At 34.5% G+C, this 17,816-nt stretch overlaps 1 protein-coding gene across 1 annotated transcript in view; it reads left to right on the top strand.

Moving 5' to 3' along the window:
• CFAP299 (cilia and flagella associated protein 299) overlaps positions 1–17,816 on the top strand; it is a 576,588-nt gene that overhangs the window by 546,526 nt on the left and 12,246 nt on the right. The window contains exon 5 of the mRNA XM_080666796.1: positions 13,957–14,086. Coding sequence (XP_080522922.1) covers positions 13,957–14,086 — 130 coding nt within the window. The remainder of the gene's footprint in view (positions 1–13,956; positions 14,087–17,816) is intronic.

Genomic DNA, 17,816 nt, shown 5'->3' with positions numbered 1-17,816 from the left:
TTTCAAACATCTTTTGCCTTCTTTTTCTGTTTTCAAGGGCCTTTGTGCCAATATGGGTAACACAGGATCTTCTCCTCAATTTGAAGTGAAACAATTAGTAAACTTGGTTACATGAGCAAAGTCTTTTTGACAAGCAACATAACATATTGTGGATACAACATTAGAGAGTAGAGATCACAGAAGATATTTTCAATTCTGTTTACCAGTATATCTGTTCCCAAAGGGATAAGTCTTCATTGCTATCCTTTGATTTAACAAACTCACCAAACCATTTCCAATAGCCAACCAGACCCCTTTCCACAAGTTGTCCCAGTTGAAACCCAGACCCTTAGAAGCTCAGGTGTCTTTCCTTTCAGGAGGGTTGTAATTTACACGTAGAAACTTCAACCTTTTCAAAGGCATCTCACTTGTATTGCCAAAAGATTCTGTTTCCTGGACGAACATAATATCAATATTTGATAATCCATACAAGGCTCCTGTCCACTGGAGAAAGGTACTTTAATGACCTGAAGTGTCACTGCTAATCTGGAGATGCCTCTCCAGGTATAATAGCAGAGCAGGAAGTCTCTTCCTCCAGCATTCTGCTCCTCCATCACAGCTCCATGCTGCCTAAACCTGTTTTCATATTGCTCATTTATATATGGCTCTAAATTACACATCTCTTTTCCTTTACATGCATTCAGAGCCATTTCATATCAAGGCACAGCTCTAGTATCTGAGGCTGGAAAAGTGTCTAGTATCCCTCACAACATACTTACACCTAGTTTTTTCTTCCTGACTTCTCTGCCTGATCCCTAGGACCTAAGACATGCCATAATTTTCTCTTCCCAATATACTGACATTTATTTCAATGAAAATACTTTCTTACCACATAGAATTATAATGGGAAATTATAATTCTATAAATTTATCCATAGATATGAAGGCGATTACAATAAATAACTTGTTACTACTATATATTAATAAGCCTAAAGAATATCTCAGTGTTCATAACATAAAAATGAGTAATGATGCTGCTGATCAAGAGTTCAAAATATTTTCATATTCACAAAATTTGAGTTGCCGAGACCTTCTAGGATAGCAATAATGTGTTGAGTCAAATAATTTTTAAAGGACAGAATTTTATTCTTATAATTTCAATAGAAGCAGCAAACATTTTTTATCTATACTATTTCCTTAACCTAAGAGAAATATACACTAGCCCTAAGAGGATAGTTACCAATAACAGCCACCAAGTTTTGGTCTTCATATTCACATTTCTTTCTTGCATTTGACAAGGAGAGTCTCCCAGTTATTTTGTCATACCTCCTATTCTCTTTGATTGTCATGGTATTGCCTTATCTTAGCACTCCTACATGTATATGCAGTTCTCTATTTCCTTCTTAAGCTCATCTCTTATGTATATCGAATGTAAATTGAGACATCAAAAACAAAAAATGGGGGAAATGTGTAAATGTAGAGGTCTTGTATACATTGAAGTTGTTATCAGCTTAAAATAGGCTATTACAAATATAAGATGTTTTATGTGAACCTCACAGTAACCACAAAACAAAAACCTACAATAAATATACAAAATATAAGAGAAAGACATTTAATCATAAATGCATATTATTAATTCACAAAGGAGGAAAACAAGAGAAGAAAGGAACAAAGGAATTGCAAACAGCCAGAAAAAAAATGGCAATAGTAAGTCCACACCTATCAATAATCACTTTAAATGTAAATGGACAAAATTATTCAATCAAAAAACATAGAGTAGCTGAATAGATTTAAAAAACAAAACAAGATCCAACTATATGCTGCTTACAAGAGATTCACTTCTGCTTTAAGGACACACAAACTGAAAAAGATATTTCATGCATATGGGAATCAAAAGCAAACAACATGCAGAGGTAGCTATACTGACATCAGACAAAACAGAATTTAAGCCAAAGACTGCAATAAAGGGCAAAGGTGGTCATTATATAATGATAAGGAAACCAATACAATAATAGGCTATAACATTAGTAAACATTTAAGATATACCTAAGATCATAGGGTCTATTCACAGGCAAATGTTCTCATTGGCACCAAATTATTAGAGCATAAAGAAAAGATGTTTCTTCTAATATGATAGCATTATCCATCCAATCCTCCAATCTAGAAACCTAAGAGTCATCTATAACACTTCTCACTAATGACTTCTATTATTGCTATCTGCTATATATCCCCTAACTGTATCTCTTTTTCTCCAACTCCATAATCTGTCATCTTTTTTAATGCTGGCCTGAATTAATGAAACAGAATTTAAACATCCCCTGGCTTCTTGCACTCTTCACTGACAGCCCTTAAATTCATTCTCCACCCACTTCAAGGATAAGAATCTATCCAAATTGCACATCTGGCCATGTCACTTTTCTGTTTATAGCCCTCAGAGGTTCCCATTGCCTACAGGATAAATATAATGTGATTTGGTGTGGTAAATAAGGCCTTCTGTAACTTGTTCTCTGGGTATATCGCCAATCTCATTTCCCTCCCACCTGCTTGCACTTTCTGTTCTATTGATATGGAATTGTTGGCCACTTCACTTCCAGTATTCTCCATTCTGATTCTCAACAACATGCATTCCCCATGCTATCTTATCTAGTTGAAAGGTTATTTTTCTATCCCTCAGCCTGTCTAATTCTTATAACTCATTTAAGATTTAGGTCTAGCATTACTTCCTCCAGGAAGCTATCCTTAAATTCTTCTTCCATTCCCTTAGTCTGGGTAAAGTTTTCTTCCTCTATCTTTCCCATAGAATTCCAGGCTTTTTGTGTTGTTTGGATTATCTCTTTTCTCCTGTTAGACAGTAAAATCATAAGGCAGGGACTATATCTTATTCCTAATTCTATCCCAAACCCATAAAATTGTGCTTGACATATAGTATATTATTTTCATTAATGTTAAAGGGTTTTTTTTAAATGAATGAGTGAGTGAATGAATCAATGTGATTTCACAGGCACTTCTTCCAACTTTGTGCCTTGCTCTAAGTCACGTGGCCTCTAGACAACATACAGGGTGTCCCAAAAAATGTATGCACACTTTAAATAATTATTATTTTCAATGGGTTAAATTTGAAAAGAAAAAAATCAATTGAGCTATCAGCTGTTAAAGTGTGCATACATTTTTTGGGACAACCTATATTTTTCTCTTTGCCTGCAGGAAAAAAATAATGCTCAAAAGGACTACTTTGAAGCAGGAATCATTCCCAACCCTATTTACTTAAACATTTACCTTATTAGAACCTCTCAGCTGGCCTAGTTGGGGCGGGGGAGGATGGACAGGAAATAGAGCCTAATATGTGGAGCAGCCCTACAACTGGGAAAATTGCCATAATGACACCATGGACGTGGAGATGTCCTGAACCAGATCATCATTTCCATTCATCTGGGAGCGCACTGTGTCTCACTCAGTGATAATTCTGGTACTCACATAAGTAATTTTTCCAACGAGATCTACTCGTTACAATATCCATAGCATGCCAAGAACATAAAGAAGCTGCCCAGAATGGCTTTATTTCAATCATCCCCCTAGTTTTGACACACACACACATACACCTGCTCCAAGGTTTCTCTTCCTGCTCTAATGCCCCTGGTGAAGTAGGCCCAGTATTTGAGAGGGATCACTCCGTACACTCCCTGAGATTAAACAATTTCTTCTTTGTAGCTTCTTTTTTACTATAAATGGACAATTTGGCTTAGAAAGTTTTCTGTTTGGAGTTTATTCCTTGCCTTCCTCTTCCTATGGTTTGCTCTCAAGGGAGAATCTTTACTACTTTCAGAGGATATAGGACTTTTGCCTAACCTGAGAAATCTGACATACAGTAGAAAAGCAATGAAATAATTACTTGAAAGTCATAGATTGAATGCTGATTTAGCTACATAATATCTAGAACATTCTGTAGCTTCATTCTTCTCTTCTTTAAAGTAATAATTAATAATAACAATAAATATATATTGTTCCCCATCTCTCTCACATGATTGTTTTGGACATTAAACAAGAGTTTAAAGGTCAAAGCTAAATGATAAAGCACTACATCAATGCAGAATAACATTAGCAACAGTAATTTCAATAGTATCAGAAAGAGAATGAGATTAAGGTCAGACTCCCTGTGATACCCATCCCATCTCCTCAAGTTTCTGCTTTGAAAAAGTGCTTCCTCTTTCATCGCTTTTCTATAAATGGCCATATAGTCCACCTGGTTTTGTCATCTCTAGTACATCTTGAGTTTTTACTCACACACACACACACACACACACACACACACACACACAAACACACACACACACACGTGGCCTGGTGAACTCAAGAAAAGCTCCAAGATTTCTTACATGCCCAAAACTTAATTGCTATAGAACTAACTAGACGGCATTCTTGCTTGACCTGGAGGTTCTCACTCTAAGATGTGCAACTGAGATGTACTCCAGGATATTTCTAATTCTTGCTCTGACTGAACAATCAGAAAGTTAGATTAGATAAAAACTGAAACTAACATGGGGTGGGGAAGACCTGGTAATAGGTACATATGTTACTGTCACCCACTCCTTTCCTCTTACCCGACCAGGGGTCTAGGATAGCCAGTGAGGAGGCCAGCTTACAGTTTAGGAGCCTGGAAGTAGGTATGGAATCCTTCCTCAGAATTTCTGCCTATAAGAAAGTTTCCTCTGATCAAGGAGCTCCTTAGCAATGGCTTAAGAAATACCCCATTGGGTTACACTGTTCTCTACCCGTGAGGACTTATTACAATTAGTCCAGTATCCCAAGCACCTTCCAAATATTCTATCCACTTGACAGCACACTTTTGGTTCAGAGCACATGACTTGGTGAACATGCCAAACAGGTGTCCATCTGTCTTTTTACTCAAGTGAAAACCAGAAATGATGACTAGCTGGCAATGAACTCTCTCTTCCATCCATGTGCCTAAGAGTAATAGGAGAACAAACCTTACTGGCTCTCCATGTGTCCTTCGCTCTGAGCCCACTCTAGCTCCACAGGGAAGGCACACCCAAAGTTGTTGCATTTGAGCAGGAGATAGTTAAGAATCACATTTCATATTTAATATCAACCCAAAGCAATTTACCTTCTGCCTCATCTCCCAGTGTACTACTGAAAATCTCTCATAATAGTTAACACTGAGATGTATGTACATTTTTCAGTTTTTATCTAATCTAACTTCTGAAATGCTTGGCCCTGATGCTTTCCATCAGGAAAATCTCATTAGATATATTTCACTAAGACATATATTCTTTTTTTACCACTATGGTCCAAAAATACCTTACATAAATTTTCTATCGTATTATTTTCACACTGTATTGTAATCCTTTGTTTGCATTTTTGACATCCCACAAACTATGAGTTTCTTGAAGGTAAGAACTGTTTCTTTTCATTGTTAAATATTCAGGACCATTCTGGGCACAGAATAGATGCCCAAAACTGAACTGAATTGAGTGACCCTTCTGACTATCTGTCACTAGGGTTTTTAATGTTCTCACTTATTTTAATAGTTACAGTGGGCTGTTCAAAAGTTATCTAATTTTCCCAACTGGCATATGCATTTATTAAATAACTGACTTAATTTAGGAATACAATATATATTCACAAATAAGAGCCAAGTCAACTAACTTATGGAAACATTAAACTTTAGATTTCATATTCCTACCAACCAAAATAACTGATCAAACATATATTTTTACATGGAATATGATACTTCAGAAGATTAGTTATTATAGAATGTTTTACTGCTTTGACATTATTTGAAAAATAGAAAAAGAATAGGAATATTTATTATTCTACATTAAATGTCATGTCTCTACACCACAATTGCAATTCCACATAATATAATTTTTCCATAGCAATAAAATAAAATAAAAAGGATCAACCATGAGAACACATTTTAGCATTATTTCAACATCTTTATCATATTTTTGGCAAATCTATGGAAAAATTTGAAAAGATTTTACACAAACTTTGGTCAAATCAACTCTAAAATAAAAGTGCTTAAATGGTTTGTAGGTGTGGAAACCACATATCTCAGTCTGCCCAGCATCATCTGAGCTTACCCTTGTTGTCTTGGCACAGTTGTTACTAGCAGCCCACTTCTTTCTCAAAAAGATCCTAGTTTGGACAATAAAATTATAAGGTCATTCTACTTTCAGGCTATCTACACAGATTTTAAAAAAAAAGACAATAATGTTTAACACTTAATTACCGTGATTGATAGATCTCCTGGATTTTCATTCTCAATAAAATCTTTTTATTCCATAAAGCTATTTTTCTAAGTTTCTAAGGCTATTTGTGTTTACAGATTTCCTTTAAATATAAATGTGTCTCTATCCTAAAAATTATATTTTATAAATATTTTCTTCTTTCTTTTTCTCTCAACTAAACTGTGTTTTAACTTTATACCTATATGCAAGTTTTAGGTACTTAAATGCCTACTGGTCCAACTGCATAAAATTCAAAAAGTTTCCATTATTGATGGAGTCTGAAACAAAAAAATTCTTCCTAATCATTATAAACTGTTGTTTATATTCACTGGAACAATCTCTTACATGAAAACAACTTAATTTTCAGTGATGTGTTCTCTGTGATATCAAATTTCATGCTCACTTGGTAGGGATTTAATTTTTTTCTCTATGCTTTATATACTGGGTACAGGAGTTGTTATAATCATTATTTTTGTTCTGTATTAACTCCTAAGAACTTAGCTTGCTTTTAAATATATTTTATGTTCTTTTTAAAAAATCTAGCTAACATTGTATTCTTGTGTTTTAACAATTTCCATAAGTATGCCCTTTCCATTCCATTTGAAGGAACATATTTAGCAAAACTAGGGTAAACACCGTATTCTGGAGAAATGGCTTTATATTTTTCCCCTGGTAGTCCAAAGCTTTGTTGCCCTATGATGTCATCAAAATATTTTCTCTTGTACCAGGAGTTATCATGTTAAATAGATGACAAACAGGTAATTGTTTTCAAAAGCATACATTGAGGCCCCCTTATCACATAATGAACAGACTTTCCACATTTATTTCATTTTATTATTTGAACTTATTTGTATATATTGTGTATAAGTATATTCTTATACTTGTGCACTAAAATGCACAATTTCTAGGATGTTTATCATAGGAAGAAAATGGAAAATTGTTCTTTTGTTACTAAAACCTTAAATCATTCATAAAATTATCTTTTACCTTCTTCTATATATTGTAAATACAATGTGTTTGAAGTTTTCTATAAGTATTTTCAAGATGTGAACAATGAGATGTAAATCAAAATAACGTGTAAGAACTTACTGAATCAAAGATGGCTTTTACAACAGTAAAATATTAGCATTATAAAGAATCTTTTTAATATATAGTTAAACCTCTGAACTTTAGATAAGAGAAAATTTAAATTATTGCATCAGGGTTTATATTTCCTAAGTCCCAGATCAATATTTCAGTTAAGTTCTCTTAATTTCCTTTAAAAATGACTATTCTTGCTACTTCTTTATTTTAATTCTATAATAACAGAAAATAATATAACCAATTGAATCATACATAATAATATTAGAGATGGGTATACATCATTTATTAAATAAATACACATTTCTTGAGTGTCATGTATTGATATAGACAGCACAGCAAGGATAAATAAATTTAGAGAGTAGGAAAGAAAAACTTAGCTTTTGATATGCTGAGATTTAGGAGTTTATGGTTGATCCCAGTCAAGTACAGTTGAGCAGATGTTATGGAACAGGCAAGAGAACTGAGAGGAAGAAGGTAGATTGGTATAGAGAAGATAGGCTTAATTATGATGTCTTAGGAAAAAAATGTAACAGCCTGGAGAGGATCTAAGTTTAGTTAAGTTTTTTAATCTTCTCTTTTCTGTTCTTCCCTTTACCCTCTTTATTCCTCTTCTACTTTTTTCTCTCTTTCACCTATCTTTACTTATTTTCTCTGTTTTTCTTTCTCTCTTTTTTCCTGCTCTTTGTTTAGTTGGGATCATTTATAAGTATTTGCTAGTTCTGGGGAAAGGTTTTGTGGTGAGGTGAGTTTGATAATATAAAAGAAATTTTGGACAGTTGTTGAAAGTAATTAAAGAGGCAAAAGGAATAAAATTCAGACCACACATGGAGATGATTTTTATCTTGGAAAGAAAGAGGGGCACTTATTCTTCTGAGCTGAAAATGGAAAAAAGTAGGGAACACTGTCAATGTGAAGAATTTTGCTAGTGATGGCACAGGATGTTTGTCATGTTTCCATTTAATGTACTTTATTTTCTTAATAAAGTAAGAGGTGAGATCACCTGAGAACAAGGAAGAAAGTGAAGATATTGGAGAGTGGAAACAATGTAATGAATGATAAAGGAAGATAACTAGAAACAAAAAAGTACTCTGCAGTGTCTAGAATCCAATGACAGCTATATATTTTGAATTTAAAGTTATATGAATAGTATACAGTATGTTAAATTCAGCAATAATTATCACAGATCATATGCAGGAACAGTGAAATCAAACATTTGGATCAATCTAAAGCTGGTATTTTTCAATATAAAGAAGCTCAAATAACTAAAAAATTTGTAATTGCTGGAAAGTATCTTATAAATTGTAGATAAGTAAAAAAAAAAAAAAAAAAAAAAAAAGCTAGTTGTTGTAAATTAGTATAGAAAGGGAGAGCCAGGAACCTAAGGCCTCAGTGAAGCCAAATTAGTGGTGTACATGAACTAACAAAAGAATACCAGGAGTCAATAAAAGTTAAATAGAGTTATGGGTCATGACAATATCTAGAGTGAGGATCTGAATGTAGGTGGCTTAAAATGAGTGGAATTAAGGTTGAAATATGCATTAGCCCATTCTGCATCTGTATTGGTGACATCAGCAAGTAGCAGAGTAGGAAACTCTTTCTCCGTACAAACACACATATTTGGCAACAATCCCCAGACAAATTCCCTTTGTGAGAAATCCAAAAACTAACTGAAAGGCTCCAGCACACCCCAGGCAAATGCAAAACCAGCCTTACCAAAGCTAGTAGAGAGGTTTGGGACACCTCTTGCTGTACCTTATGATCAAAAGGAAACCCCCTAGCAGCCAAATTCTCCCAGGAAAAGAAGGGGTTGGTTTATATGTCCAGATCCCCAACATTTCTGAGGAGACTCCCCAGAGAACTGGTTTCTATTCTGCCAGTCTTGGAGCTCTGATGTGTCTTGTACAGTCTATCCACCTAGGGGAAAATGGAGACGGTGGTATGGGTTGGTAGGCACTGTAGATTCTACCTCCTGATCATCACAGAACAAGCATACAAAGCCCACAGCAGCCTGTTTCTGCCTGGGGAGGGAAAAGTTGGAAGATGCCCCCAGAATCTCTTGCCAAGCTGATTGGTAGAGGTCTTCTGTATGAGGCCAGTCTATGAATACTGGGAGAGTGGCCTGCTTTGTCTAATGTATGGGCCTCAAAACAGAGTCAAGAAAGATCAAGAATTGGACAAAAATGTTCCCTAAAAAAGGAATAAGATAAATCTCCAGAAACTGATCCAAAAGAAATGAGTAGTATGATTTACCTGAAAGAAAATTCAAAATAACTGTCATAAAGATGCTCACTGAGATAAAGAAAATAGTACAAAAACAAACTGAGAAATTCAGCAGAGACAGAAAATATTTAAAGGTACAAAACAGAAATCATGAAGCTAAAAAACACAATAATTGAACTAAAAAAATTCACTAGAGGATTTCAATATCAGACTGGATTAAACCAAAGAGAGGATCAATAAACTCAAAGGCTTTTTATTGGGAATAAGTCAGAAAAGCTAAAAGAAGACAAAATGAAAAAGAGTGAAGAAAATTTAAGGGACATCCTCAAGGGACCAATATACACATTGTGGGATTCCCAAAGATAGAGATAAGGGACAGGAATACTTACTCAAAGAAAAAAATAATGGCTGGAAACTTCCCAAATCTGAAAAGGGAAATGGATATTCAGATCTAAGAAGTTAAAGGAATACCATTAAATAAATCCAAAAGAAATCTACATTAAGACACATTATAATCACATTGACAAAATCAAGGACAAATAGACAATTTTGAAAGAAGAAAAGTGAATTATTATATCCACAGGACACACTAACATGAAAATAAGCAGATTTTTAGAAGAAACCTGTAGGCCAGAAGGGAGTGGAATAATATGTTCATAGTACTGAAAGAAAAAAAACTGGCCAACCAAGAATGCTATACTCAGCAAAATTGTCCTTCAAAACTGAAGACAAGATAAAGACTTTCCCAAAACAGAAAATCTCTGAGAGTTCATCATTACTAGACCTACCTTACAAGAAATGCTAACTGGAGTTCTTCAAGTTGAAATGAAAGGATGCTAAACAGAAATATGGCAGCATAAGAAAGTATGAAACTCACTGATAAAGGTAAACATATACCAGTAAACAAATAGAGTATTGTATTACTATAATGATAGTGTTTAAATCACTTTTAATTCTATTATAAGTTAAAAGGTAAAAGTTCAACAATAACTATAACTAAAATATATTAAAATATACATACTATGAATATATGTAAACTGTGACAATAATAACATAAAATATATGTGGGGGAGCATTTAAAATGTAAAGTTTGCATGTGTGATTGAACTTAAGTTATTATCAGCTTAAAATTTACTGTTAAAACTAGAAGATATTTTATGTAAACCCCAAGGTAACTACCAAAAAAATGCTTTAAGCAGATACACAAAATAATAATAAATTATTCAAACCATATCAATAAAAGAATCAACAAACAAAAAGGAAGACGGTAAGAGAGGAAAAACAGACAAAAGTATTTCAAGACTAATGGAAAACAATAAAAAGCCAAGAGTATAAGCCTTTCCTATCAATAATTACTTTATGTGTAAATGGATTAAACTCCTTGATAAAAAAAAAAAAAAAAAAAAAAAAAACATAGAGTGGCTAGATGAATAAAAAAAAAAAAAAAACACAAAACACTCAACTATATGTGATCTAAAAGAAATTATTCACAATAGACAAAACATGGAAATTACCTAAATGCCCATTGACAGATGAATGGATAAAGAAAATATGGCTTATAAATCCGATGGAATATTTATTCAGCCTTAAAAAAGAAGGAAATTCTAAAATATGAGATAGCATGGATAAACCTGGAGGACATTATGCAAAATGAAATAAGTCAATCACCAAAAAACAAATACTGTATAATTTCACTTACATGAGGTATCTAAAATAGTCAAATTCATAGGATCAAAGAGTGGAATAGCACTGGAGATAGGGGAAATTAGGGATTTAATTAATGGGCATAAAGTTTCAGTTCAGCATGATGAATAAGTTATAGAGCTCTACTGTACAACATTGTACCTACAGTCAACAGTAATGTATTATACACTTCAAAATTTTGTAAAAGGGTCAATCTGCTATTGTGTTCTTACCACAATAAAATAAAAATTAAAGAGCCCTGCAAATTAGCTTTTTATATAATGAAACACACACACACACACACAGACAGGCTACTTGGACTTTAACAAGGCTTTTAATTTTAGATCTGAGAAACAAGATAGGAATGTATGATATAAGCCATGCTACTTCCAAGCATAGCTGTGACTCAAGCATTTTACTGGGATTGCTTATATCTATACATCTCGTAAATAATTATTTAGAATTATATGAAAGATTTAGAATCACACCCATGTTTCCTATTCCAATTTAGCAACCTCCTAACTGAACAGTTGGTAAGATGGAGGTCAAATGATTTTCTGTTATGTATTAAATTGAATTCAAGAATCTAGCTTGGGTGCATAGTCAAACTGGCTCCTAACACCTTCACCAGTGAAATTAATTTATCACCAATACTATATATAGGCTGCTAGCTACCATCACCTTCCTGGAGGCTAAGCCTGCCATGACAAATCTCACGTATGAAGGCTAGCTAAAGTGAAAACCTACAAACCATGAATGCTCAACTCCTTTCTTCAATTCACCACCATCTTTGCCTTTTTAAATAATCATTCTTGCTCTCTAAAGGAGGACTAACTAAACAGACAAAGATGGTTACAAAACCACTTCACCTAACTCTGTGACTTAGAAAGGGCAGACACTCCTATATCCTATGTCCTGGACATAGAAATAGTAGTGGGGGACGAGAGAGAAACAGTTATCACTAATATGCCCTCCGAAGTTCTTTCTGAGTATGGAAAAAGTTGAGGGTAAACATTACATTTTCCGGTAATAGCACAAAAGTCGATGCCTCAGAAAACAATATAATTCAGAATGAATTTAATCAATAAAACCTCTTTCAAAATGAAGAGAGTAATAGAGGGCAAAACAACACAGAAATAGGATAATATTAGACATACTAGAGGCCCGTTGCACAAAATTCGTGCATGAAGGGGGGGTGTCCCTCAGCCCAGCCTGCACCCTCTCCAATCTGGGACCCCTTGATGGATGTCTGAATGCCAGTTTAGACCGATTCCTGTGGGATCGGGCCTGAACTGGCAGTCGGACATCCCTCTCACAATCCAGAACTGCTGGCTCCCAACTGCCCACCTGCCTGCCAGCCTGACCGATGCCTAACTGCTCCCCTGATGGCCCGATTGTCCCCAACTGCCCTCTCCTGCCAGCCTGGTTACCCCCAACTGCCCTCCCTGCTGGCCCGGTCACCCCCAACTGCCCTCTCCTGCCAGCCCGGTCGCCCCTAACTGCCCTCTCCTGTCAGCCTGGTCACCCCTAACTGCCCTCTCCTGCTGGCCCGGTCATCCCTAACTGCCCTCCCCCAAAAGCCTGGTCACCCCCAACTGCCCTCCCCTGAAGGCCTGGTCGCCCACAACTGCCTTCCCCTGCCAGCCCGGTCACCCCTAACTGCCCTCCCCTGCTGGCCCGGTCGCCACTAACTACCCTCCCTTGCTGGCCTGATCGCCCACAACTACCCTCCCCTGCTGGCCACCTTGTGGTGGCCATCTTGTGACCACAGGGGGGTGGCCATCTTGTGTAAGGGCATGAGGGTCAATTTGCATATTACCTCTTTATTATATAGGACTAGAAATGCATTAATATTTGACCCTATTAGCATAATATTAGAAATGTGTTAACAGGAATAAGACATGTAAAATAAGTATATTGAGGATTCTTCTTCCAACCCATATGACAATATTATATTCATTTTTGACAAGTAGGTATAAAATAAGACATGGAAAAATAGGCGTTTTCATAGATAAACAACAACAACAAAAGGATAAACTGATGGCAATGTTGAACAATAGAAAGAACACATGTTTGAAAAAAACACAGATCTTAATTGAAATATTAGTTTATGGCATATTAGTTTCAGGGCCTTGACTATGCTAGTCTGTTAGCCTTGTCTGCAAAATGAGAACTACTTCATAGGGGTTGTGATCAAATACATTACCTCATGCCTGGCCTATGGGAACCTATCAGATGCAAATTGTTTCCTCACTCCCCAGGAAGTATATTATTGAAAAATATAGCCTGAAAGAAATGAATTCATTTGTTTTGAATGAAAAGAGATGATAAACTTAGCCTGCCTTTCCTTTCAGTAAACAGTCTCTTAATACCCTGAATATTCTTAATACCCTAAAGAGTCCGAGCTGGAAAAAATAGCTTTAAATTGCATCAATTTTCTTCTTGACTTCCTGGGAATATAATACTATACTGGAATAGACCTAGATGCTAGAGTATCCAAAGCAGGAAATCATGCAAAATATCCATAAATATGTATCTGATTTGAGAAATATGTAAATGATTTGAGAATAACCCAGTCTAAACTCTTCTGCAAGAATTTTAAGCACATGTGATCTACATGGTTATACAGATTATGATTTGATCCACTTATCTTGCAATTGAACTTTCCCAAATATTTTCTGAAATATATTTGTCAATTTAATATATTATACATACAAATTCCTAATAAATATTTATTTTTATAGCTTTTACAACTGGGACAGTCAAATTGCTGTTTGGAATTCAACTCCCAATTATCAAGTGATTGCTGATAATCCAGAAGGCTTGCTTTTCAAATACAAAAGAGACAGGAAAATTCTCAGCGTGGACCCAAAAGTAAGTATGCTTTTATATTTATCTCCAAATTTGATTGTATTTCTACCATTATTCAAAATTTTATTAAATATTTGACAATTTTAATGTTTTAAATCTAGAATTGAAAAAAATATGTTAAATTTAGAGCATGTACTATTCTTAAAAAAAAAAAAAAAAAAAAAAAAGCACTCCAAAACAAAACAATAAGTTATCAGAAATCAATAAAGAATTTAGGGGATTTAAATAGAACACACATATGGGGACACTTCTCCATGCCTAGCACAGAATGATATCAGGAAGCCAGTGGGAAATGAATTTGATCTGATCTTGCAGATGGCCAGTCACTTTTTGCTCTATGTGGAGATGAGTCATGTAGGGAAGGGAGACTCTCAACTCATATATGTACCCAGAATTCTAATATTCCTTCTAATATGTAACTAACCTTGAAAACAGTACGGTCCTTAGTGTATTTCTAAGTGTTAACTTAGAAAATACATTTTATTTAAATATTTTAAAGATATGGCCATTGATATTTTTAATTTGTTCAAGGACAAATATTTGTATCTTACATAATTCAAAGGCTGCATTTGCATCATGATTTTAATCATGACTTGTCATATGTTTGGGGGTGAAGATTGAAACTTAAAGTCATATGTGCTTGAGTTTCTTAGGCTTTTTTTTTTTTACTTTTGAAATATATGTTAGTCACATGACAGCATCAGTCTAAAATTCAAGTCCAGAAAACCAGTCCTTTATAGAAAAAAAAATAAAAATTATATAATATGCCTGGGGTAGGAACAAGGACGGACCAAGGAAAAGGAGGATCTGGTTCTAAAACTTTTCTAAAACATTTTAGAAATTCAAAATCAACTATAAAAGTATTTTTGTTTCATATCTACTTAGTTCCTTGCTCATAGAAAGTGCTCATTATCTATGTGCTCAAAGAATGAATAAATGAAATTCTATAGCAAGAAATAGTTTATTGCCTTGTTAGATAGTCATTCTTGCTTTCACAGGAAGGACTAACTAAACAGACAAAGATGGTTGCAAAACCACTTTCCTAACTCTGTGACAACTGCAAATATCGGAAACCCAAGACAGTGACTTAAACAGAAGGAGCTTCTTTCTTTCCCATGTGTGAGTGGAGATACTAGTACTGTCAGTCTGAAGTTGGAATGGCAGCTCCATGGTCATCTGGGCCAGGCTCGTCCTCATCCTCATGGGGCAAAATAGATCTTCAGCCAAAACAACTGCATTCCAAACAGGATTCATGGAGGGAACTCAGAGGGTGCAAAGGACAAGCTCTCACTTCCTTTTAAGGACGTTTCCTGAAAGCTACCACATACGTTCCATGGCAAAAGCTTAGTCAGATGGCCATATCTAGCTACTTGGAAGACTGGAAAATGTAATCTTGATTCAGATGGCCATATGCTCAGCTGTAAACAGGAGTTCTGGAAAAGGAAGAACAGAGGTTTGGGTACTTGTTTCTGTCACAATGCTATCTCCTTCAAAAACAACATTACTCTGTTCTGGTCTTATATTTCTCATTAGTAAAATGAAGGACTAGACCTGAAAATCTTTAGGGCCATATTTATTATAAATGTATTAATGTTAGGGAAGTTTATCAGCACACCATCTCTATAGTGGTGCCTCTTTTCTATCATAAATGAGTGTCAAAATGTTATCAATTAAGTACAGAAAACTTAATAGCATTTACAGAGTCTTTTCCTTTTAGAAAGCTAAACTATATACATAAAAATATACAAAATTATTAATAGCTTCATTAAGGTGTGTGAAACAAAATTTTTTAATCAGTTTTGAATGACATAACACTTAGACTATTTTAGGGCTCTGTTTTAACTGATGGCTAATAAATACTTCAAGAATGTATGTCATGAATTATAGTTTTATGGTCTTCGTGGAATCATTATTGAATGCAAACTGTTACTTGAACATGGTCCAAATAACTTTAAAACACTCACTTCCAAAATAATCAACCACAAAATTTCAAAGATTTAGTCAACAATTCATGAAATGTAACATGTTCTTCTTTATTTCTTGAAGATTTTGATTATAATTCAAAGATTCTAAATGAAAGGTATTTCTAAATTCTAGAGAAAGAAACAAGGATTTAGTTTATTAGTGATAATAGTAAAGAATTATTAGGTGGGATATATGATAACATTAGTAAACTTTTATTTCTTTAAATTTTACCTTTTGAAGATACTAGTAAAAATTAATAGTTGACTTACTGGAAAAGAATGTTGGTCTCAGCATCAATAAACAAAATTCTAGATCTTACTTGAAGTGGCAGCATGGCCTTGAACAATTAATTTAGCCTCCTTGGGCTTTATTGTTCACAACTTGAGGATGAGAGTGTTGTTGTTCTTTTCTGATCTCTAGGGTCTCCCTACAGCCCCAAGCCCAAGTCACAGAGATTCTGACTCAATTGGGCTCAAAAGCAACAAGGGTGATTTTGCTACCAATTATCCTTGAACCACTATTTGAGAAAATCTCCTCCATAAAAAAAGACAATAATCTCAAAAGATTTGATACTCTGTCCTCAAACATGTGTTCTCAAGCATTTGTTCTCAAAATATAACACAAATATTTTCATTTTCATGGTTATATATAAAATTACCATGTACATTTCCTACATAATTTTTAATTTATTCACCTTCTTCAGGGAGCCATGATCCTTTTACATTTTATGTACCCACAAAGCATCTCATACAGACCTACAAGAAAATCAGAAATTAGCTAAAATATCAAATTTTTAAGACTACCAATGCACTATAAGAATTACATTTTAAAATTCAATATTTTGCCTGGCTGGCATGGCTCACTGGTTGAGCATCGATCTATGAACCAGGAGGTCACAGTTCCATTTCTGGTCAGGGCACATGCCTGGGTTTCAGGCTTGATCCCCAGTGGGGGCCATGCAGAAGGCAGCTGATCAATGATTATCTCTCATTATTGATGTTTCTCTCCCTCTCTCCCTTTCCCTTCCTCTCAGAAATCAATAAATATATATTAAAATAATAAATAAAAATAATTCAATATTTTTCTCAATAATTTTACTTGAAATACTTCCTGAGATAAATACCTTCTTATAACTCTATAGTTAAGTTGCTATAAAATAAGAACAATACAGTTCAACTTTCCTTTCCTTCAACTATTCTCTTTGAAATATTTTTATGTTTAAAATTAAAGAGGACAATTACCATGTAATTTCATTTATATGTGGAATCTAATGAATAAAATAAACTAACAAACAAAATAGAAACAGACTCATAGATACAAAGAACAGACTGACAGTTGTCAGAGTAAAAGGACATTGGTGAGAGGTGAGGTTGGGTGAAAAAGGTGAAGGAATTAAGGGAAAAACAAACCTCATAGACACAGGCAATGATATAGTGATTACCAGAGAGAAAGGGGGAAGGTAAATAAGGGTAAAAAGGCGATAAATGGTGATGGAAGGAGACTTGACTGTGATGAACACACAATACAATATACAGATATTGTAGAATTATACACCTGAAACCTATATAATTTTATTAACCAATGTCACCCTAAAAATTAAATTTTTAAAAATTCAAGCAAAAAGTAATAAAATGTCAGTTTCTAATTGTTTACTGCTAGTATACAGAAAAAAAATTAAAGAGGTCAAGATAAATGAAAGGTAGAAATAGTGATAAACAGGATGTGCTTCCTTTGTACAACACAGATGTAGACGCATTAATTCTGAAGT

Source organism: Plecotus auritus (assembly GCF_963455305.1).
Source record: "Plecotus auritus genome assembly, chromosome: 1".
In the NCBI taxonomy this organism is placed as follows: Eukaryota; Metazoa; Chordata; class Mammalia; order Chiroptera; family Vespertilionidae; genus Plecotus; species Plecotus auritus.
Note: the sequence above shows the minus strand (reverse complement) of the source record. Positions and strands in the feature narration are given on the sequence as shown.